The sequence below is a fragment of the Myotis nattereri genome (assembly GCF_964212035.1).
Source record: "Myotis nattereri genome assembly, chromosome: 9".
NCBI classification, from domain to species: Eukaryota; Metazoa; Chordata; class Mammalia; order Chiroptera; family Vespertilionidae; genus Myotis; species Myotis nattereri.
Window position 1 is genome coordinate 41,373,053 of NC_138084.1, and position 24,693 is coordinate 41,397,745.

Genomic DNA, 24,693 nt, shown 5'->3' on the forward strand with positions numbered 1-24,693 from the left:
TTTTTCTTTGAGATATTAGGTTTCATATCAAATATCTTTGAAGAAGTCAATTCGATTTGATAATATGTCCAATTCAATGTTGAACCTTTAGAGAAAAGGGAGTTGCACTTGACTAATATAAGGGCACAATTTACCAAGGAAAATGTTTTTTATTGAAATTTTGAAGATTATTTTTAAAGCTCTTGACCATTTTTAAAAAACAATATACATACAAAAGGAAAAGTCAAAGAAGGGTGTGTTTATACATTAAGGCATGTTTCTAAATGCACACATATATTTTTAAATAATTGTATCAGAATATGCCTCCTGTTCCCTTACTGAACATGACCTCTCTTCCTGAAATATGTAAACATCTTACAATGTAAATATATAGATCTAAAAAGGTTATAAACATAATTCTAGTTCATTGAATGCATGTACTAGAATTTAAACAGTGCTTTATTTTTGAAACATATATTTCTTCCAACTTTTTATTATAAAATCAGTAATTACAAATAGCTAATCATTGTTATTGATGTTACAATGTTACTATATATACAGTGATAAGAGAAGTATATGCAGGCACTGGGCTAAATACATTACATAGACTTACATTTAATCATGGCTCATAGAACTTTTCTGTATTTTCCATTTCCTTTAAAAAATGTTTCCAAAAGCAAAATTCATCGAAGGGGATGAACATTTTGGGAACTTCTACAGTGGAGTAGGGTAAGTTAGCAGTAGAAATCATGAGCATGCCTGTTTCTACATTTACCAGTGGGTGATTTTATGCATAGTCTCTTTTATAAATATGTAATATGCCAATTTTCAAAACCACACTTCCAATTCTGCTTTATTATAGGCTCCATCAGTTTCCCAGGATGGAAAAAAAAAAAGAACTAGTAGTCTACAGTTTCCAGAGGCAATATTTCTCAGAGAAGTAAAAATCTAAAAATAAGAGCTCCTGTCCTCTGGGTACTTCACACCCTCAAATATGTTTGTGTCTAACAATTCCTGCTTGGCGCCTACTTCTTTCTGGCTCACTGGCATCCCAGGGCTGGAGTCTCTGCACATCTGGCTCTCCATTCCCTTCAGCTCCATGTACTTGGTGGCTGTGGTGGGGAATGTCATCATCCTGGCTGTGGTAAAGATGGAGCGCAGCCTGCATCAACCCATGTACTTCTTCCTGTGCATGTTGGCTGTCATTGATTTGGTCCTGTCTACTTCTACCATGCCCAAACTGCTGGCCATCTTCTGGTTTGGTGCCCACCACATTGACTTAGATGCCTGCTTGGCCCAAATGTTCTTTATCCACTGCTTTGCCACAGTTGAGTCAGGCATCTTCCTTGCCATGGCTTTTGATTGCTATGTGGCCATCTGTGACCCACTACACCATACTTCGGTGCTCACCCACACAGTGGTGAGTCGTTTGGGTCTGGCTGCCCTCCTCCGTGGAGTACTCTACATTGGACCCCTACCCCTGATGATTCGCCTGAGGCTGTCCCTTTACCGGACCCAAATCATTGCCCACTCCTACTGTGAGCACATGGCCGTGGTCACTGTTGCATGTGGTGACACAACGGTCAACGACTTTTATGGAATGGGAATCGGGTTCCTAGTATTGATCCTGGATTCATTAGCCATCACTGCCTCCTATGTGATGATTTTCAGAGCTGTAATGGGACTGGCCACCCCTGAGGCTAAGCTTAAAACCCTAGGGACATGCAGTTCTCACATTTGTGCCATCCTTGTCTTCTACATCCCCATTGCTATTTCCTCTCTCACTCACCGCTTCGGACATCATGTGCCTCCCCATATCCATATCCTTTTGGCCAACTTTTACCTCCTAATCCCACCCATCCTCAATCCAGTTGTCTATGCTGTCCGTACCAGACAGATTCGAGAGAGACTTCTCTACATTCTCAAAGCAGGGGCTCATCCCAAGTGACTATTCTGCACCTATAAGGCATGTAGATATTTGGTGATGGAAGGAAAAGGCTCTAACTGAGGCAGCCAATGCAATAAGACCCATGCAACTGGGTCTTACTGCAGTTGTGGAAATAAGGGTCTATGATGAATGAATTTTCTGAAAATGGAGAGGGTAATATCTGAAATATATGACAGTGGAGAGAAATCAAGAAATAAGTTTTTATACTACAATATCCCTTTTCCTATTTGACTTCATCAAATTATGCACAACCACAGAACTGGGAATATTTTTATTTTTGACGCTTTTTGGTAAAGGATTTCTGGTTTCTCTTTGGACAGTGTTTTTGAACAATTCCTAGAAGGTAAAATTATATTCTAACACCTTTTTAAATATGTTTTTATTGATTTTTAGAGAAAGAGGAAGGGAGAGGGCTAGAGAGATAGAAACATTGATGAGAGAGAAACATCATTGAATGACTGCCTCCTGCACACCCCCTGCTGGGGATCTAGCCTGCAACCTGGGCATGTGCCCTGACTGGGCATCAAACCAGTGACCTCTTGGTTCAAGAGTCAATTGACACACAACTACTGGGCAACACTGGCCAGGCTTCCCTAATACCTTCTTGAAGACCATTTACAAATTCTGTCAGCAAAAGCCTGGAAAAATTCCAACTGTGTTGGCAAGCTCTTCCAATCCTTTTGGCTTGCCCCAGAAAAGACCTTTTGTTGAGAATGGAGGCAATATGAATATTACAAATCTTAACCTAATAGGACCTTACTGCCCATAGGAGTTAAAGTCCTCACGCCAGATCATTTCCCCATTTAATAGATAGATGGAAATGTAATATCCCACATCTTCTCCTAATAATAGAGTTAACTGGAAGCAGGTAGAAGGAGACAGAAGGACAATTTTGTTTTGGAGTCCCTGAAACAGCATACATGAAGGACAGCAGCTATACTGAAATATTAAAAGGACATAATGAGAAGGTCACAGTGGGATTGACTTGAAAAAGGGGTTAAGTAGAGAATGGAGTAAAGGTGATGAGAATAAATAGAGACAGTGGTAGATACAAACCTTGAAATAACTTCAGATCTTTGGTGAATTTTTGCTTCATACTTTTTTATTTTTATATGATTTTAACCCTTTTCTTTTTCTTGATTATAGATTTTTCATAATAAAATTACTATTCCAGGCTAGAAACCTACAGAAATGATGGTAATGCATGAAAAATGAAATGAAGCAATCACTATTAATTGTAGTTATTCAGAATTATATGTCTATTTTAGTTCTAAAATGTTTTAGACTTTAAAATGCGCAACTCACCTCCTTGTTTTGCATACCATTACAAAAAAAAAGGAAAAATTAGGAACTTAGGATATCACAAACTCTTTTCTAAAGTTTTGCTAATTTCAAATTTCTATTTCCTTATAATCTTATTCCTAAACCTAAGGTTGGTTGGCTCATATATATTTTTCTCCATTGTTTCTCCTTCCCCCATCTCCTTATTAAGGTCCCTGGAATCCAGTGCCAAAACCAAGTCCACTTACTGGGAAAAGGTTGTGTTCTATGAACATAATTTTAGTGCCAAATGTTTTTAGTAGGAATTGATAAAGAGATACTATAAAAACCTCAGAGGTAGAAGCTTATTTTACAGAATATCTCCTGACCATAATCCTAGGCTTTGAAGGGAAAAAAATGTATCACTGGCACTGATGCGGAGGGAAATGACAAGAAAATTTTGTCATGGAATGGCTCTTCGGCATAATGCCTAAAGTCCACTTTTTACTGTGTAAGCAGAAAATATATTTGGAGATCCAGGGCTTTTAATCTGGACTTAGTATTAATCCTTCTAAATGTAATTAACTTTCTGGCCAAATCCTCTCAGAAACCTCACAGTAAAGTGTTTCTCTTTAGAAATCTGCTGGGTCTACCATAGATCAAGACCAAATACCAACCATCTCTAGTTTCTTTATATGGATGGCATTGAATGATTGGGGGTAAAGAGAAAATACCATCTGTCTGTATGGTCCTAGATACAGGGATAACCCCCCTGACAACATCCATGCCTATCAGACTCAGGGTGTGTACTTGGTTACAGTAGAGCATTTAATTCCATTGTCAACTATACCCATTGCTGGGCTCTTTCACGGTGAAGGGGTTATCTCAGCACAAGATGGGAGGGAATATATAGTGGTGAATGCAGTATAGGGACCTGACAGAAGTCCAATAATTGAATCTCTCTCTTATTCAAAGCCAACATCTTACTTCTCCTTCACACAAATATCTCTGTTCCCTTTTTATCACCCGCCCTAGGGTGGGAGTAAAGGACACTCTCATCAGTCCCTTTTGAGTCTGCAAGACTTCATGGAAAAGTGAAATTGGGGAACAGTTGAAGGAGGAGGCATTTTTATGGTTATTGGTAAAGGCATTTTTATGGTCATATGGCACAGGTGGTTAAGGACTTGGGCTCTGCAATTACTATAAATGGCAGGGATGGATCTGAACCAATAACTGTCAGACTTTGGATGTGTTGCACAATCTAAGCCTCAGTTTCCTCTCCTTGAAAATGATACTAACTCCTTATGGGTTTGTTATAATCTACACTAATAAAAAAAGAAAGATGCAAATTGACAGTACCTTTGCAACTCCCACCAGCCAATTGGGGTGGGTATGCAAATTAACCCAACAAGATGGCTGGTTAATTTACATATGCAGGCGCTGAGCTGCTGGGGTGGGGCAGGACCGCAGGTGTTCCATACCTCCCCAACCGCTGCCGGCCACTGGGCAGCGTGGGAAGGTGGAAAGGCAGCTCCAGGCCTGAGCGAAGGCAGTGCCAGCAGCCAGGAGAAAGAAGGCCTATTCTTGCACGAATCTTCATGCATCAGGCCTCTAGTCTATATATATAAAAAGCCAGTGACCTGTCACTATGACGCCCACTGTGGCCAGCAAACCAGCTTGATCAGGGGTGGAGCCAGTGGCCAACCTCCAGCAGCCCCTCCCCCTGGCCAGCCCCACCCCTGGTCATACCCCCAACCCCAATAGGGGGTGGGACTGGCTGACCAACCTCCTTCAGCCCCACCCAACCCCACCCCAGATCGACCACCACCACCCCGATCAGGGGCAGGACCAGTGGCCAACCACCCATGGCCTCTCCCCAAGGCCACTGGCCCAAATCAGCAACACCCACCCCATTCGGGGGCAGAGCCGGCTGGCCCACTGTCCACAGCACCTCCCCATGGCTGGCCACGCCTCCCAACCCCAATCAGGGGTGGGGCCTGCTGACCAATCGCCCATGGCCCCTCCCCCCAGCCAGCCCAGCCCTGATCGAGCGCCGATTAGGGCGGGCCAGCCAGCCAACCTCCAACCATTTCCTCCTCCCAACAGGTCCAGCCCCAATCCGCCCCCGATGTGTCTGGGGTCAGAGGCCTGCTGTACCCCACCCATGCACGAATTCCTGCCTTGGACCTCTAGTGATGTATTAAGATAATGAATCTAAAATGCCAGTGCCTGGCATAAAGAAAAAACAACTTGCCTCTTAAAAATAACAGCATTTTATTGTGCAGTAAAAGTCCCAGGAGAGAATGATAAGGCCGAAGAGTAGCTGGAACTAGTTCCTGGAAAAAGCAGATAATGTTTGCAATTGTGCCTCAGTCAGGAATGTACCAGCCTCCACTCTTGAAAACTCTGTTCTTGGCTTCTCTGTAGAAAGCCATAGCAACAGAGCCAGCTTTCTTCTGTTCTCCTTGGCTGCCCAGCACCCACTCATGTACACCTCATGTATCCAATTAGTGATACGCACTCACATAACTAGTCTTGTGACAGTAAAAGGCTAAATACCTCTAAACAGTTCCTTGTATAGCAAATAGAAAAATTATAGTACAGATTTAGTTGTGAAAATATGTCATTGATTCAGGGTTATGTTTTTGTTTGCACAATAGGATTTAGAGTAAAAATAAAATCAATGTGTTATAGAAGATAGCACTTCTGACCAAATCCAGTCCACTTTAATTATTTCTTAGTCCATTTCAATATATAATTTAGTCTGATACAGGTTCAAAATCTCCCCCGGGAGTTTTCTTATCACCCCCTTCCTTATGTTAGGTTTAAAACTGCAGTAGGGGATGAATGGGTTTTTATAAGATTGCCATCATGGCAGGCACTGTCTCCTGCTTCCTTGTATCTTATCTGGCCTCTGACCCCAGACACATCTTGCGCTGTAATTTGGTGCTTCTTCACATTGTTACCTGTTGGAAATAACCTCCTCCTACTAGATTCTCAGGTACTGTTAATTGAACAGATTGCTGTCACATCCCCACAAGTCCGTGGCTGTGCCCACTCTGAATCTTTCTAATGCTCATACCTTCACCCCAGTTATAGGACCCTGTGCTAACTGACCAGAATGATCACTCTTACTCTGTAATGTTCAGTTGTGAGAGTTTGTGTAAGGAGACAAAAGCAGACAGATACGTGAAATTCTTTTTTAGGATATGCTAGAAGAAGAAATAGTGGATTTTCTTTTTTTTTTTTTATTTAAGTACTTGGAGTCTTGAACTGTCATGCAAGAGCTGACGTTGGAGTGCAAGAAAGAACTCACCATTCCAGAAAACAGCTCCAAAATCTCAGTAGTTTACATAAAAAGTAACAAAACCTTCTTTGCTCGTGTTATATGAACACTGTGGGCCAGCTCTGGCTGTGTTCCAGGCAGTGAGTTAGACTCATAAGTGCTCCGTGTATCTTCTCAATCGTGGGTCTAGGTTGAAGGAAAAACTCTGTTCGGGAACATACTCATTTTTGTAGCGAGGTGAAAAGCACTGAGCCAAGCTGCACAAACATATTTTAAAGCTTCTGATTATTATGACACATCTCAAGGCCACTCAAAGTTTATTGGCCAAAGAAAGCCATAGGAAGAATTAACATTCCTAGAGTAAGGAAATTCCCCTTCAGGGAGAAAGGAACAGGATAGTAAATATCTGTGAACAGTAATAATCTATCACAACTACATATTGTAATTATTTTCTTCTTGAGCTTCAGTAGTCTCATCTTTAAGAGGGGAATATATTTCCACAATCTATTCAGCTCTCCTATGCATTCATATAATAAATATTAGTAAGGATTTTGGAGACAAAAGGCATATGCATGTGAAAAGTAAGTTACCATAATATAAATTTTTATAGAGTGATATCCCAAGACTCCTTTGTTAGTTGTGTGATAAGGAATTGCCCATTACTATGGGTCAGAAAGGAACTGACTTAGTAGAAGGAGTAAGTCTCCTTAGAAAAGGAGCTGTCCAACTGTAAAGCCACTACAACAGTAGTAGGCCAAAGAGTGTCAGAGGCTGAAAACCACTTATCAAAAGAGATAAGGAATTATTTTCAGTACTATATGTGGTTTTAGCCTTTGGATAACAAAATTTGGGTTCAGTTCCTCACTCATAGTCTGGATGAAGAGTTCACCCAGTCTCAGCCAATATTCCTACTATCTTTCACTGATATGACAATAGCACTTTGGAAGGCTTCTTGTTTTTTTAACCATGTGATGAGTCTATGAAAATAGGAAAGTCAAACCTCTGCTAACAGACAGACTGTGGGACACACCTGTTTGGATCTTACTGGTGAATCTGTGAGATTGGCACTTCATTTTTCTTGTCATTATTGAGAATTAACAAACATAGAGACTGCAACTTTCCTACTTGAAATCTTTCATCTATGCTTCAGTCCAGCACCCACTCAGTATTGGATTGGTGAGTACAGAAAAAAGTATGCATCTACATAGCCTTTTTCCGGAATAGACTGAGCACATGATCACGAATCTGCTTGGTCTTGACCCCATAGATGATGGGGTTGATCATGGGTGGAAAAAGAAGATAGAAGATAGCAAGGAGTATGTGTACATGAGGGGCAGCTCGGCGAGCCACACGATGCATGACTGAGGAGATGACAACAGGTGAGTAGGTGGACAAGATAGCACCTATATGAGACACACATGTCCCAAAGGCCTTGTAACGGGCTTCCTGAGAGGCAAGCTGTAGAACTGCCTGAAGGATGAAGATATAAGACAAAATAACAAAGAGCAGATCCAACACCACTATAAACATGGCCACTGCAATGCCATAGATATTGTTGAAGCGAGTGTCCCCGCAGGCCAGCCTTATCACAGCCATGTGCTCACAGTAGCAGTGGGCGATCATGGGTCCTCGGCAGTAGTGGAAGCGTCTGAGCAGAAAGGGGAGTGGAGTCATTAGTGTCACAGCCCGAGTCATAGCAGCTATACCAATCTTGGTGATAAGGGTCCTGGTCAGCACTGTGGTGTAGTGCAGTGGCTTGCAGATGGCCACATAGCGGTCAAAGGCCATGGCCAGCAGCACTGCTGACTCCATGATGGAAAAGGAGTGGAGAAAGAACATCTGGACCAGGCAGGCATAGAAGTTGATCTCTCGATCTTTAAACCAAAAAATAGCCAGCATTTTAGGCAATGTTGTAGAAGAAAGGACCAGATCAATGGTTGCCAACATGGCCAGAAAGAGGTACATGGGCTCATGAAGGGCTGCATCAGCCCGGATAATGAAGAGGAGGGTGCCGTTGCCTAGCAGGGCCAGAGTATAGGCAAAGCAGAAAGGAATGGAGATCCAGACATGCAGGTGCTCCAAACCTGGAATTCCTACCAACAAGAAGACAGCTGGATGAGTTGAGGTAATATTGGAGGCTGACATGACTTCTGGAAATTTCCCTTGTCAGTTTTTGTGGGCCCCTTCACCTTCTATATATACCTTCTTGGGAGGATTAGCTCTTGTTCCCATTGCCAGACCTTAAATATAATCAGTTATTAGGCCTCATAAAAATGGAAAAGCATAATCCATATTTTATTACCTCAAGGAACTTTAAATTTCATTGAGTAGACAGAATATTAAAGATGATTAGAACTGATATCACAAGACAGCTTTCATAAAGGAATGAAGAGAAGGTAGTGTTTTCTGTGTTTGGGGTGTTTTCAGGAATACCCTGTTAAAAGAAGTAGAAATATGTTTAAACAAATGCATTTCTTTAGAACATACATTGGCACCAAACTACATGATAATCAAGCTAAGCTCACAACCACAAAAGCCAATTTCCTGTCCTAAAATCTCAGGTTTGAGTGCTTGTATAAGTTGAATAAAGCCTGCAATTTCTATTAATTGCACAATTTGTATATTTTCTCTAGCACTACACTATTAGATAGTACTGCCACTAGCCACATGTAGCAATTTATATGTATTAAAATAAAATGGAAATTCAATACCTCAGTTATTCCTAGCACTGTATCAGTGCCGAAAGTCACATGTGACTAGTGCTACCATATTGGATTATTCAGATACAAAACATTTCCATCATTGCAGAAAGTTCTACTAGAGAGAGCTACTCTCAGATATATCTTCCAGGTACATTCCCCATCCACAAATTTCTGTAAATACAGCCCTACCTTAAACTTCCTAAGAAAATAAGGATCCTCTTCTTCTGGTTCTCTTCCATCTAAATTCATGTTAAGCTCCCTATTCATGTGGCTCTTCGTCCAATCATCTTCTAGCTCCCTTATTTTCATCGCAGAACTCTCATGTTTAGCAAAGCTAATATCTGACTTCCGTAACAAATGCCCTTTGTTAATCTTTCATCTTTCCCTCCTCTCTTATTGATTTTTCTCCTCTGTCAAATCTTTAAACTCTGGAGTTGCCCAGTTTTTACACAGCCACTTTTCTCTTATAGAATCCAGTTAATGTGGTTTTCATGAGCATTACATAAGATTATGTATTTAATGCAGATTGGGATAGCCACTGTGGAAAGCAGTATGAAGTTATATCAAAAAATTAAAAATGGCTCAACTGGCATGGCTCAGTGGTTGAGCATCAGCCTATGAACCAGGAGGTCATGGTTTGATTCCCAATCAGGGTACATGCCCGGTTTCGGGCCCGGTTCCCAGTGTGGGGCATGAAGGAGGCAGCTAATCAATAATTCTCTCTCATCATTGATGTTTCTAACTCTCCCTCTCCCTTCCTCTCTGAAATTAATGAAAGTATAAAAAAAATAATTTTTTTAAAATGAGAGTGGAGATGGAGTGGGACTGAATGGAGGAAGAGTCAGCAAAAGAGACAGAGTGGGCAACCTATCAGAAAAGTTTCCAAGATGACGTGCTGTCCAAATAGGTTATTGAAGGTAGTGGACTAAGGAGGAGGAAAAAATGACTAAACCAGATGCTACCAATAAGTCAAATAATTCCAAAACAAAGAATTGGGCTTGTATATAGAAGTGCAGTGTGTTGGAGACCTTGATAAGAAAAATTTTTGATAGAGTAGATGAAGGCAAAGCCAGATTTGATGGAGTTCGATGATAAAAATGAGAAATTGAAATCTGTTAACTTGGCTCAGGTTTCTGCAAAGGCATACAGTAAAGAGGCCCTGGCAGCTGCAGAGGGAAGTGTGTGTGTGTGTGTGTGTGTGTGTGTGTGTGTGTGTTCAATTGTTTTTAAGAAGGAAAAGAAAAAGGCATGTTATCAAACTGAAGAGAATTTATCCAGTAACAAAGGAAAACAAAATTTACAAGAGAAAGGAGAATATTGCTTCAGAAATGTTCTTAAATCATCCTCTCTAGTGTTCTACTTGTTTACCATGAATTTTGTTATCAGCTCCCAACAGTATGACAATATGTTTCCATATCATATCTTCCCTCTTAGCCACAGACTAGTATATCCAACTCTCAATTTACTATCCCCATGTAACAGTCTCACAGCTATCTCAGCCTATCGTGCTTGAGGCAGGAATCTTAACTTCATCCCTCTATGCGCATTCCATACGTCAGTACATAATATTCTCTCCAACTAGTTGTTCAACCCAGAATTATTATCTACCCTTACTTCCTGCACCATATTCAATCCACCAGCAGGTCCAATTGGATCAGCCTCCACAGAAACTCTCAAAATTGCCTACTCCATTTCAATCACCACAACACTTATTCAAGACACCATCATGTCCCATTTGCTACAGGAACAAGACTTTTAAAATGTGTGCTCTGTCTTTGGGCTCCAATTTCTATCCTTCCACAAACACCGGCCTATTGTAAAATAAAGGGACTGCCTTATTCACTTCTGTAACTGCAGCTTCTAGCACACACATTGTGTTGAATATTTCACCAAATGAAGAATGAACTACCAAAGTTGAAAATGTCCTCTCACTGTGTTCAGATATCCCTAGCTGATCCAATAATAAGCTATCTTCCCATTTAACATTCAATTAGGAGATACGTTCTAAGAAACCCAACCAACCTTGGTGACACATCAGATTAAAATCTTCTCAATGGAAAGTATTTTTCCCTGTCTTGCACATCTTTTCCAGAAAAAAAAAGCACTTTGGCTTTGTAGGAAACACAGCAAGAACTTTTTTTTTCCCGCTGTTATATCTTCAGTGCCAGGTACATAGCAGAGAGTCTATAAATGACTGTTGCACCTTCACCCTCAAGAAATATGCATTTTTTTCAACAAAATTGAACATATTTTATTTTACCTCTGAGTCTTTACATCTCCCTGACTTGTTCTCTCTACATACTAAACGTAAGTAACCACCCTGTGACTGATCCATCTTTCTTCACACAAACAAAAAGTTATCTATTCTATCAATTTCTTCCCCCAAACACAGGTTATCCAATAGAACATGACCCTTACTTCTGTTGAAGCTCATCAAAAATATACCCCTACCAGTCCTAACTGGTTTGGCTCAGTGGATAGAGCATTGGCCCATGGACTGAAGGGTCCTGGGTTCAATTCTGGTCAAGGGCATGTGCCTCAGTTGCAGACTCGATCCTTGGCCCTGGCCCGGGTGTGTGTGAGAGGCAACCAATCAATGTGTCTCATATCGATGCTTCTCTCTCTGTGTCTCTCTCCCTCCCTTCCACTCTCTCTCTAAAATTCAATGGAAAAATATTCTCGGGTGAGGATTAACCAAAAATAAATAAATAAAATAAAATAAAATAAAATAAAAAATACCCCTCCTAGAATAAGGATCTCAGAAGAGGGAAGTATATGGAGCCAGTCTTTCTTACCAACCATCCAGAACATAGGAACCTGCTTTGCAGTGAATGCTTTATCCTGCCTGTACTATGTTTCTGAAGTCAAAATGTCCATACAAGATCAGAGGACTTGTCTATTTCTTTGTTTTTCCCCAAAGTGCTTAAATGGGTCTCCATGGACAGAGAGTACTCAACACTAGCATCTACTTTGTAGCCTACACTTCTATCATAAGAGGGTATCAGAAAGATAATCTGAATGAGTATGATCCAGAGATGGGAAAATAGTCACTCACCTAAGGTCCTTCAAGGATGTGGCTTGTGGAAGAGCCAACAGGAAATGTATTTCTACCTCTCCCTGCATCTTCCTAGTTCAGGCCTCATTTTCTCTCTCCTGACTAATGCAGTAGCTTCCCGATTGGAACAGGGATACTGGTGGGGTGAGAGGAGAAATGATAGGTAGGAAGTGACAGGATCCAAGCTGGTATAATCAGCTAAAACTGCTTGGAGTTGAACCACAGTGTTTGGCACAGAAAGGAGGCAAAAATCCTCTGTAGTGGAGGGAGTGTCTGGAGAATGTAGACATAGCATTTGGGTTGGACTGTCAAGACTTATGCTTCTTCAATTGAAGAGCCAAAGTAGAGGCAATAAAGAAATAGGGAGCAGGCAGGAAGCTGATGCCTAAGACTAGAACTGAGTGTTAGAGGTAATTGAGGTGCCCCCATCCTCTCCCACTCACCACACCTGTCACCTCTTTCCTGTTTCTGCTAGTCCAGGTCTGTCCATAGTCCAATGTAGCCTTCATCTTCCAGTGAAAGACATTTGGGAAGGACAGAGTTGGGAGGAGAACCTGGCTTTCTCCTCACAAACCTCTGCTCTTCTCCCAAAAGGATGTGGACATAAATACTGCTGCATGTGAGAAGGGTCCTCAGAGACTCATGGAAGACTCTGGCCTATTTTCTAGGGGACCACTCTGACGCAGAGTTCCCACCTCTGGGGGTCCTGCAGATTACATCCCCACCTCCTCTGTGGTGCTAAGTCAGGCCTCCCAGGAACCAGCTGTGCTTAACACTCCAGAGACTTTGAGCACTTCAGATAGAGACTGCGTGGGCCTTTGTCTTTGATATGTGTCTACTTTCCTCTACCCCTTCCTTGCAGTGTCTCCTAAGAAAGAGAACCTCATTAAGACAAAAACTGCAACCAACTCCTGTCTGACAAGGACCCAGAGGGCCGCAATTCCAGCTACTCTCTGTGTGTGTTTGTATGTTGTTAATATTTACTGCTATTTTAAAGCACTCTACCTGTCCCAACCATGCTCAAAAGAAACAAGCTAGAAGTTTGTTTTTATTTCTGAGTATTCTTTTCTTTCAATTTTATTTTGTACTAGATGCTCAGTGCACAAATTCATGCATGGGTGGTGTCTCTCAGTGTGGCCTGCAGGAATTGGGCCAAAACCAGCAGTCCAATGCTGCCTGTCGCTTCTACCTGCCGCTCCTGCTCATCCCGGCCCCACTGCACCTGCGGTGGGCTTACGCCCAAGTCAGTCCTGATAGAAAGAGGCCTGTGTCTGGTGCCCATCCTGGTGGGGGGAGGGGAGATCTCGACGGGATCAGCCCTCCAGGCAAGCGGTGGGACACTTGTACTGGCCCAGGATCCCGATCCATCCCACTGATGTTTGCGCCGGTTGTAGGGAGTCACCTGGCAGCTGCTTCTATATCGTTTCTTCCTTGAGGAGCACCTAGGGAGGGGGAGCAGCCATGGTATCCGAGGCCAACTTCCAGGAGGCCAGTGCGCTGTTGGGATTGTGCCAGTGGCATGCCAGTCTGTCGGTGCGTTCTCCAGATATTAGACTTGCTGAGGGAGTGAGTAGCTGCCACCAGGTTGGTGATCTGCTGGGACAGGTCGGTCAGCTGAGCAGCACTCCTGCTGTGGGAACACACTGACCACCAGGGGGCAGCTCCTGCATTGAGCGTCTGCCTCCTGGTAGTCAGTGTGCGTAATAGTGACCAGTCACACGGTTATTCAGTCTTTCGGTCACTTAGGCTTTTACATATATAGATTGGTTTCAAGTGTACAATTTAGTGGTTAGACAATCATAGAATTCACGTAGTGTTCCCTTTGATATTTCCAGTATCCCAACTGGCACCATATGTAGTTACCAAAATATTATTGATAATGTTTTGGTAACTATCTATATTATAAAAAGCCAGTGACTGTAATGCCATAACGACCAAACGACCTGTCACCAGGAGGTGCATTGATGGGTTCCGTGGTGCGCGGCAGGTCTGGGTCTCGCACAATTTCACTCACTGGGCCTCTAGTATGTTCTAATCCCTATGCTTTACTTACGTCCCCATGACTACTTTGTAACTATCAATTTGTGGTTCTTAATCCCTCCACCTCTTTCACCAAGTCCTAATGCCCCTCTGCTCTGGCAACCACCAGTTTGTTCTCTGTGTCAATGAGTCTGTTTCAATTTTGTTTGTTTGTTTTGTTCTTTAGATTCCACATATAGGTGAAATTATATGGTAATTGTCTCTCTCTGATGGATGATATTTCACTTAGGTTAATACCCACTAGGTATATCCATGCTGTCTCAAATGGTAAGATTTCATCCTATGGTATAGATATATAGATATAGATATAGATATAGATATATAGATATAGATATAGATATATAGATATAGATAGATATAGATAGATATATACAGATATATAGATATATATTTTTTATTTTTACTGCTTTTTTATCCACTCATGTACTGCTGGGCACTTAAGTTGCTTCCATAGCTTAGCTACTGTCAATAATGCTGCAATTAACATAGGAGTGCATATATTCTTTCACTTTCTTGTTTTGAGTTTCTTCAGATAAATCCCCAAAAGTGGAATCACTGGGTCATAAGGCAGTTCCATTTTTAATTTTTTGTTTTCCAAAGTGGTTGGGCCAATCTGCATTTTCACCAACAGTGCATAAGGGTTCCCTTTCCTCCACATCCTTGCCAATACTTGTTTGTTGATTTAGTGATGTTAGCCATTCTGACAGGTGTGAGGTGATATCTCATTATGGCTGTAATTTGCATTTCTCTGATGATTAATGGCATTGAGTATCTTTTCATATGTCTATTGGCCACCTGTATGGCCTCTTTGGAGAAGTCTCTATTCAGGATCTTTGCCCATTTTTTACTTAGGTTTTTGTGGGATTGAGTAGTATGAGTTCTTTATAAATTTTGGATATTAACCCCTTATCAAATGTCTCATTGGCGAATATGTTATCCCATTTGATAGATTGTCTCTTAGTTTTTTTGATGGTTTCCTTTGCTGTGCAAACATTTTTTAGTTTGATGTAATCTCATTTGTTTTTTGGTTGTTGTTGTTTTCTTTGTTTTTTGTTTCCCTTATCCAAGGAAATATATCAGAAAAAAATATTGCTAAGAGAAATGTTCAAGATTTTACTGCTCATGTTTTCTTCTAGGATTGTTATGGCTTTGATTCTTTCATTTAAGTCTTTAATCCATTTTGTGTTTATTCTTATGTATGGTGTAAGAAGGTGGTTTAGTTTCTTTTCTTTTCTTTTTTTTTCATGTATCTGTCCAATTTTCCCAACATCATTTCTTGATTAGGTGTTTTTATATCATCATATGTTTTTGCCTCCTTTGTCAAATATTAATTGACCATATAGACATGAGTTTATTTCTGAGCTCTTTATTCTGTTTCATTGATCTATATCTGTTTTTACGCCACCACCATGCTGTTTTGATTACTATGGGCTTGTAGTATAGTTTGATATCAGGCAGCATGATATCTCAAACTTTGTTCTTTTTCTCAATATTGCTGAGGCTATTCAGGATTTTTTTGCAGTTCCATATAAATTTTTGGATTATTTGCTCTAGTTCTGCAAAATAACACCACTAATATTTTACAGGGATTGGATTAAATCTATAAATTGCTTAGGGTACTACATTTTCATGATGTTAATTCTTCCTACCCACAAACACAATATATGCTTTCTTTATGTATATCTATTTTTATTTCTTTCTTCAGTGCCTTATAATTTTCTGAGTACAGACCTTTTACCTCTTTGGATAAATTTATTCATAGGTATTATGTTTTGGTACAGTTGAAAATGGAATTGTTTTCTTAGTTTCCCTTTCTGATATTCATTATCGGTGTATAAAAATGCAACCTATTTCTGAATATTAATTTTGTATCCTTCTACTTTACTGAATTCAGTTATCAGTTCTAACAGGTTTTTTGGTGGAGTCTTTAGGGTTTTCTTTTTTAAAAATATATATTTTATTGATTTTTTACAGAGAGGAAGGGAGAGAGATAGTTAGAAACATCCATGATAGAGAAACATCGATCAGCCGCCCAGGTACATGCCCTTGACTAAAATCGAACCTGGGACCCTTTGTTTGTTTTTTGTTTCCCTTATCCAAGGAAAGCCGCAAGCCGACGCTCTATCCACTGAGCCAAACTGGTTTCGGTAGGGTTTTCTATATACAGTATTATGTCATCTGCAAATAATGACAGTTTTACTTCTTCATTTCCAATTTGGATGCCTTTTATTTTTTTCTTCTTGTCTTATTGCTGTGGCTAGGACTTTCAGTGCTGTGTTGATTAAGAGTGGTGAAAGTGGACATCTCTATTTTATTCCTGATCTTAAAGGAAATGCTTTTAGATTCTCTCCATTGAGTATAATTTAACTTTGGGTTTGTAATATATCGCCTTTATAATGTTGAGGTATGATGCCTCTATTTCCACCTTGCTGAGAGTTTTTAACATAAATGGGTGCTGTATTTTGTCAAATGCTTTGACTCCATCTATTGGTATGACCATGTGGTTTTTAATCCTGCATTTTGTTTTTGTATTGTATTACATTAATTGATTTGCAGATATTGTATCAACCTTGCATTCCAGAAATAAATCCCACTTGATTATGGTGTATGATCTTTTTAATGTATTGCTGGATCTGGTTTGCTAATATTTTGTTGAGGATGTTTGCATTTGTTTGTCAAGGATATTGGTCTATAATCTTATTTTATTGTAGTATCTTTATCTGGTTTTGGAAATAAGATTGTGTTCAAGCATGAAGTTTTTAACCAACGAAAAACTAGTGGTAAAACAACTTTTATTTTTCCAGAGGCAATTATGAGAGCAGAGATAGGAAATAATACATGGTTCTTGCAATATATTCCCCTCTTTGACAGCTTCCAACCTTCCATACCCCATCTGATATGGGCATTTAAATCATCTTTCAAAGCTAAATATGTATAAGCAGATATATAGAGATAGAGACAGATAGAAATAGAAATATGTAATTACTACACAGTAGTCTCTGAGGAAATAAGGAAGTCACAAGATAAAAATACATGGATGCATTTGTGGAAGATGGTGTATGAAGGTTTGTGTGGCCTCACAAATCCAATTGTCAAGATTAATAGTAAGGGAATTATCTATTGTGTACATTTACATGGGGATAGGGAGAAAGAGACAGAGGCTAATATCCCTATCTCCCATCTGCTTGCCTACTTTTTTTTTTTTTTTTTCACAATTCTGAACCTTGAGATGAAAAGTTTAGAGAGCACAACTTTATACTTAGAATTTCCTGCTTTATTTCAGGACATAGATGTGTAGCATCCCTCCCTTAGAAATCTATGTATTCTGAACCCCGAGCAAAGATTTGGCACAGATTTGGAACTCAATAATATTTTGTGAGTAGATTAGTAAATAAATGAAGAAGTCATATCTTGGGTGAAAACATAAGATTGATCTGTGTGTAAAGACAAGATTGCATGCTATAAGGAAATGTCAGAAGACATCTTATTCAAAGTCTTTAATGAGAGGTATTGAGCATGAAGATATAGATGTCAAAAGAAGTCACAGAATACATAGGCTGACTCAATTGAAGAAATAAATTTTAACAAGCAAATCTGTCTTACTTGGAACCTGTAGCCCTGGGAGGTTATGAGCTCCCCCAAACTAGTAGTAATCAGGAAGATATTGAACACCAACTATAAGACTATATAGGCATTCCTGCCTCAGATAAATTGTTGGTCCTTATATGAATCCAGAGTGGATAGTCCACCAAATCCCAATGACTTAAAATTGAAACTCAAATTCTCACAGTCTTCTCTTAATAAATGAAGCTGAAAGCATCATTGTGTCTTTAGGTGATGTTTCCAAGAGCAGAGTTGGTTAAGCCTTTGTCAAGCCCAGGATAGAACAGTGGGCTCTTTGAAGAAACAGAAAAGTCATCAGTTTGAATCCAGAGGCTACGAAAGGACACAGATCCATGAATCCTGGTCAGACTGGTGACTCTATAAGTTTCAGGATATTTCATTTTTTAGCTATACCAAGAAAGAACTAACCATAGAGACTCTGATAGCCTCCACTTTCTATCATATCCATACCCCCACTCCTGCATTCAACTTGCACCACTTTTTCTTCACCTATGCCTCACTCTCCATTTGCACATCCTTTCTCAGGAATAGTCTTAAGACTCTCTCACGAATCTGCTTGGTCTTGACCCCATAGATAATGGGATTAATCATAGGTGGGAAGAGCAGATAGAAATTGGCAAAGAGAATGTGCACATGTGGGGCAGTTCGGCGAGCCACACGGTGCATGACTGAGGAGATGACAACAGGTGTATAGAAGGCTAAGATAGCACCTATATGAGACACACATGTCCCAAAGGCCTTGTAACGGGCTTCCTGAGAGGCAAGCTGTAGAACTGCCTGAAGGATGAAGATATAAGACAAAATAACAAAGAGCAGATCCAACACCACTATAAACATGGCCACTGCAATGCCATAGATATTGTTGAAGCGAGTGTCCCCGCAGGCCAGCCTTACCACAGCCATGTGCTCACAGTAGCAGTGGGCGATCATGGGTCCTCGGCAGTAGTGGAAGCGTCTGAGCAGAAAGGGGAGTGGAGTCATTAGTGTCACAGCCCGAGTCACAGCAGCTATACCAATCTTGGTGATAAGGGTCCTGGTCAGCACTGTGGTGTAGTGCAGTGGCTTGCAGATGGCCACATAGCGGTCAAAGGCCATGGCCAGCAGCACTGCTGACTCCATGATGGAAAAGGAGTGGAGAAAGAACATCTGGACCAGGCAGGCATAGAAGTTGATCTCTCGATCTTTAAACCAAAAAATAGCCAGCATTTTAGGCAATGTTGAAGAAGCAAGGACCAGATCAATGGTTGCCAACATGGCCAGAAAGAGATACATGGGCTCATGGAGGGCTGCATCAGCCTGGATGATGAAGAGGAGAGTGCAGTTGCCAAGCACCGCCAGAGTATAGGCCGAGCAGAAGGGAATGGAGATCCAGATATGTAGATGCTCCAGGCCTGGGATCCCCATCAACAAGAAGATTGCTGGATGAGTTGAGGTGACGTTGGAGAGTAACATGGCCACTGGAATTTTTCTTCCTGTTTTCTACTTCCACAGGGCCCTCCCAGAAAATATCTAATGTGAGATGAATTATAGTATTCAAATTCAATCCCTAATCATTCACTTGAGAGGATTAACCCTTGATCCCATTTCCAGAATTTAAAAGAAATTAGAAAATTGGCCTAGTATGCATTGTGAAACATTATAAATGATCTCTGCCCTCGGGGTGCTCAGAAAATCATTGGGTGATCAGGGCATTAAATAGCAATAGAGCTAGTATCACAAGGCAGATTTCATTAAATAATTGCATGGACAAAGAGCTTCTTATGGTCTTTGTATGGTCAAGAACAGCTTTATAGAAGGTGGAGATCCTTGCCTAATTCAAATCTTAACCAAAAACATTCACTCTCTTCCTATTTCCTCCCAACTCAAGCTGCACTCTTAATTATGAAAGGAGAGTCTCTAGCCTGAAATGTCAAGTTTGGCTGTATAAACAATAATTAAGGATGGCATCTTTTAATAATTCACTTCCCTCCAAGTTCTATAGCAGGAGTTCCATTGTTCCTTATTTAACATTCAGAAATCTCACCATGAAGCCCTACCTCCAGCTAACTTGAGAACATGAGAAGGTCCATTGTTCTTCTCCCTCACCTAGCTTTAGTTTAGCTTCCATATCTAGATGCTTCTACCTTCACCTACTTTCCTCTCCAGCATTCATGACATTCAGAAAAAGCAATAGTCCACTCCCACCTGATTGCAAGGCTGACCTCTGAACTTCATACCATTCTTTTTCCTCCTGCTATCCTTTATCTTCTCTTTTTTTCCCTTTGATCATTATTTCCTTTGAATATGCTTAATAAATTTGTTTCCCAAAATTTAGACCTATGCTCCCTTCTCTATTTTTTCAGTTCCTATCTAAAAAAATTTCTTCTGAGGATTAATTTAGATAATCTTTTAAAACACTTAGCACAATGAATGAATGAATAAATAAATAAATGTTGTATCTATACACAGTGAATATTATTCAGTCATAAAAAGAAGGAAATCCTGCCATTTGAAACAACATGAATGGACTTTTAAGGCATTGTGCTAAGTGAAATAATTTAGACAAAGAAAGACAAATATGTATGATGTCACTTATATGTGAAATCTACAAAAAACTAACTCATTGGAACAGAAAACAGATTGGAGATTGCCAGGAGTTAGGGAAAATGAGTGAAGATGGTCAAAGGGTACAAATTTCCATTTACAAGATAAATTAAGTTTGTGGAATGGTAATATATGGTATGTTGACTATAGTTAACAATATTGTATTGTATATTAGAAAGTTGCTTTTTTAAAAAAGTAGATCTTAAAGTTTTCATCACCAGAAAAAAATTGTGACTATATAAGGTGAGGGATGTTAACTAAACTTGTAGTGATCATTTGGTAATAGATACCTATATCAAATCATGATGTTGTATCCCTTAAACTAATACAATGTTATTGTCAATTATATCTCAATGAAACTGAACATTTTTCTTAATATTTAAATTAAAAAATTGATTAACACAAATCTAGAGCATTAAAAAGTGCTTAGTAAATGTGATTACTCTTTTCAATTAAGAAAACTAAAGGTTAGGTTACTTACTGATGATGTCCTGAATGTAAATGGCAGTGTCACATATGTTCCACGATCAGTTCAAATCCAGAATGTTCAAGTTAAATAAAACTCTAACTCATTACCATGCTATAGAGGGGAAAGCTTTAGAATGTTGGGCCCAAGTGATGATTATGCCATCAGTCTACCAGCAGAAACTGACATTATTCACTGGTATTTTTAATGTTTTAGTTCCTCACCTATAAGTAAAGGAAATAATTATACTTCCCCTGATCATCTTACTGAGTTTTATTGTGAAGAAAGATGAAATCACATATAAAAATAGAACTTGAAAACTGTAAAGCATTGTACCAAAACTATTTTTATTACTATCTTCCTCCCCTTGCACAAACCTGTCCCCTTTTCTAAAATTTTGTTTTGATTAACATTAACATGATCCTGTAATCCTTGGCTTTTTATATCTTCCTCCATCTAATACCCCTTAATTCTATTCCCGATCACAGCACAACTTGTTAAAAAGTTTGACAGTATTCAACTTCTTCATTTCTCATTTAATTTCCAGTCCTTCCCCATCTAGCTTCCATTTCCACTACGCTCCTTAGACTGATCTTGTCATCACTTCTCTTTTCCCTCATTCTCTCCTTTTCTTTTTTATTCTCTTTTATTCTCATACTGCTCTGGGTGTTCTCTCCTATTCTTGTTGGCTTTTTTACCATGTCTGTTCAAAGAATTCCCAAATGTATAGCTTCTTCTCTGAGTTCCAGACTAGTTTATCCTGCTGCTATTACACATTTCCTGTTAGATGTTCTGTGGTCTTCTCAAACAAATTACAGCCCATACAAAAATCTTACCTCCCCACATACTATTTCCTCCTATGCCTTATCTATCTCAGTACATATTACTGCCACCCATCCTGCAGCAACTGAGGTCAGAAATGCAGGGATACTCCTTCATTTAATCCCTCCCTCTTCCTTCGTTTCCAGTTTATTAGCAAATCTTATCAATCTGGAAAAAAAAAAGTGTCATTCCTTATTCATTTCCTTTCCCCTCCCAACATTCTTTTTAAATCACCATCATCTTTCTTCCAGTCTACAAAAGTCTCCTGACTGATCTTTGTGGTCTGAATCTTGGCCCCTCTATAATCTATTCTCTATACTATAACCAAAGAGACCATTTATATGTAAAGGCAAATTATATTATGCCAGATCTTACCCAAGACCTTCATGGAATTACCATTGTACTTGAGGATGGAATCCACCTTGATTTACAAGTGTCTTCATGGTCCCTACTCACTTTTCACCCTCATCCCTTCTCACCTCTCTTCTTCATTATACTCCAGTCACACAGCCTTCTGCCAGATGCTAGACGTCCTGGAGCTCTGTCTCAGTCAATGATGATGCCCCTGATCGTGCCCCTGAGTTTTCCACACTGTTCTTCTCCTCTCTGTGCCCTTTGTGTCTTCGCAAATTCACATCATCTCTTACCTTTATCACTATAAACGCCTCCTCTTTAGTTTCCACGCACACACTCTCAATCCATCCACTGCAATGTGACAGACAACATACGTTATTTCCCTACTGAAAACCACTTACGAGATCTCGTTGCTACAAGAAAAATAGACGACTACTCAACATGCTTACAAACTTGTTCCTGCCTAAATTATTTACCTCACCTCGTACCATCTCTCTAAATATCTATCCTATGTTCAGCCACATTAGATTCACTGCCACTTCCTAATGCAGCCATGCTTGTAGCTCATACAATTTATCTGGAATGCTTTCCTCTGTCCCCTTCCTTACCTTGCCAAGCTTGTGCCCTGTCTTCATGAAACCTTCTCAGACCCCTCCAGGAGGATTTTCTCAGTGTTTCAATGAGGACTTGTTAATATACTAAATTAAGTAAGGAGAGTATGATCTGTGTTGCCAATGCATGTGTCTGTTCATTTATAGGACTATGAGTTACTCATTTCTAAATTCATAGACTCGGCTGAACATGGTTGGTGTTCAAAAGTGCTTTTTAAGCGAATGCGTAAATGACTCCATTCCTGCAGAAACTTTCTTCTCTCCTACTGTTGCATAATACACCACCGTCAGATTCAAACAGAGACTTATGGGTATCTCCCAATTTTAGACACCTGAACAAATAGAAAGTGTATAAAATTCTTCCATCAATTTTATTTACTTAGATCAGAATAAAGGCCCTCTTCATTGTAGAAACGTCATCTCCAAGTCTAATGTGTATCGGTCAGTTTTCTCTAGGACTGAGCATTGGGATGGACATGCAAGTCCCACAACAACAGGGCTGTGGTTTTCTATTTACTGCCACTAATATCCATAGCAACCATGTAGAAACTTGTTAACTATTTCTTGAATAAATGAATGAAGGTCCTCTTATATATGCTGTCACTTTATCCTAAGTCAATGTGCTTCTCCAATTCCAAACAGGTGTCTCCTCTTCCTGAATGTCCCTGTACAACTCTCTTACTTCCTGTGTGCCCCTGCTGAACATCCCTGGCCCTCAGTTTATTGACCCCCACACCTCAATCTCACAGCTGGCCTATTCTGTTTAAAATTCCAACCTCCTTTCTTTCCAGGTTCAACTAAAATATATCTCTAGTTCCATTTACAACTCAACTCTGCTTATCTGGTCTCCTGCCCCAATTCCCTTCACCCTGCCTGCATGAGTGTTTGTCCAGTCCTTACATGTCATTGTCCTGTTTTTGTTTCCTGCCTTCACAGTCAAGATATCAGAAAATGACAAAAGGAAGCTTGAGTCATTTTTTTTTTCAGATAGGAAGGGAGCGGGAGAGAGAAATAGAAACATCAGTGATGAGAGAGAATCATTGATCGGCTGCCTCCTGCATGTCTCCTATTGGGGATCGGGCCTGAAATCTGGGCATGTGCCCTTGACTGGAACCAAACCCGAGACCATTCTGTCTGCAGGCCAACGCTCTATCCACTGAGCAAAACCGGTTACTTATTTCTTGGTCTCCCCAAAAAGTACATATGACTCCATACCTAGTGAGTATTTAATCAGTACTGTAAACTATTCAGTAGACCACACTTTCATCCTGAAAAGACCTTAGAATGGTGTATTTGAGAAACTGAGCCCTCAAATGGTCATGGGGGACGTTAGTAGCAGATCTAGAACAAATTTTCCATCTCCTAACTCCTATGCCAGGATTCTGTCTATAGAACCATACTGTAAAAATAAAGCTGGTTGTTGCTGAAACCTGATCTGTCCCTTCCATCTCCCTCTTTCAGGTTTCCATCTTTTTCCCCCTGGACTATCACAGCAGCTATGTCTGAGGTGGAGTCAGAATGTGAAGTAGGAATGAAGCAAGCAGCACTTACAGGAGGAATGTGACTAACCCGGTCTGGGTAGTTTAGCTAAGGCTCTCCTAAGGTGGCCCCTCATACACAACACAGGAGCACAGGTCTGGGAGGCAGAAACGAATTTCTTGTAATAATGGTGGGGTCTGAAACTTGTAGAAGATAAAGTACTTGAGGAGGACAGAAAGAAGTTCTTCTGTTAGATTCAGACAGACAAGAATGTGAATGATAGAAAACAAGAGAATCAGGAGGTGAGGTAATGACTGAGACCAGGGTAAATTGTTTGGACATGAGAGGTACATGAGAGATGGACTCTGCCTTGTGTACTCTGGACTCATCCCCTTCAGCCTTTGGGGACTTCCCTTAGTGATTACTATTTTTAGTCCTATTTCTATCATTATCCTGGTTATTCCAGTTTTCTCTGCCAACCTCA

At 40.2% G+C, this 24,693-nt stretch overlaps 3 protein-coding genes across 3 annotated transcripts; 1 reads left to right on the forward strand and 2 right to left on the reverse strand.

Annotated features, from left to right (window-relative positions):
- Positions 1–973: 973 nt before the first annotated feature.
- Positions 974–1,927, forward strand: LOC308524078 (olfactory receptor 52M1-like; the record flags this gene model as incomplete). Its single annotated transcript, XM_081098231.1, has 1 exon — positions 974–1,927. One exon carries the CDS (start codon positions 974–976, stop codon positions 1,925–1,927), a length of 954 nt encoding a protein of 317 aa, XP_080954357.1.
- Positions 1,928–7,673: 5,746 nt separating this feature from the next.
- On the reverse strand, positions 7,674–8,618 carry LOC308524099 (olfactory receptor 52K1; the record flags this gene model as incomplete). Its single annotated transcript, XM_081098250.1, has 1 exon — positions 7,674–8,618. One exon carries the CDS (start codon positions 8,616–8,618, stop codon positions 7,674–7,676), a length of 945 nt encoding a protein of 314 aa, XP_080954376.1.
- A 9,765-nt stretch (positions 8,619–18,383) lies between these two features.
- On the reverse strand, positions 18,384–19,346 carry LOC308525482 (olfactory receptor 52K1-like; the record flags this gene model as incomplete). Its single annotated transcript, XM_081100296.1, has 1 exon — positions 18,384–19,346. One exon carries the CDS (start codon positions 19,344–19,346, stop codon positions 18,384–18,386), a length of 963 nt encoding a protein of 320 aa, XP_080956422.1.
- Positions 19,347–24,693: the final 5,347 nt, after the last annotated feature.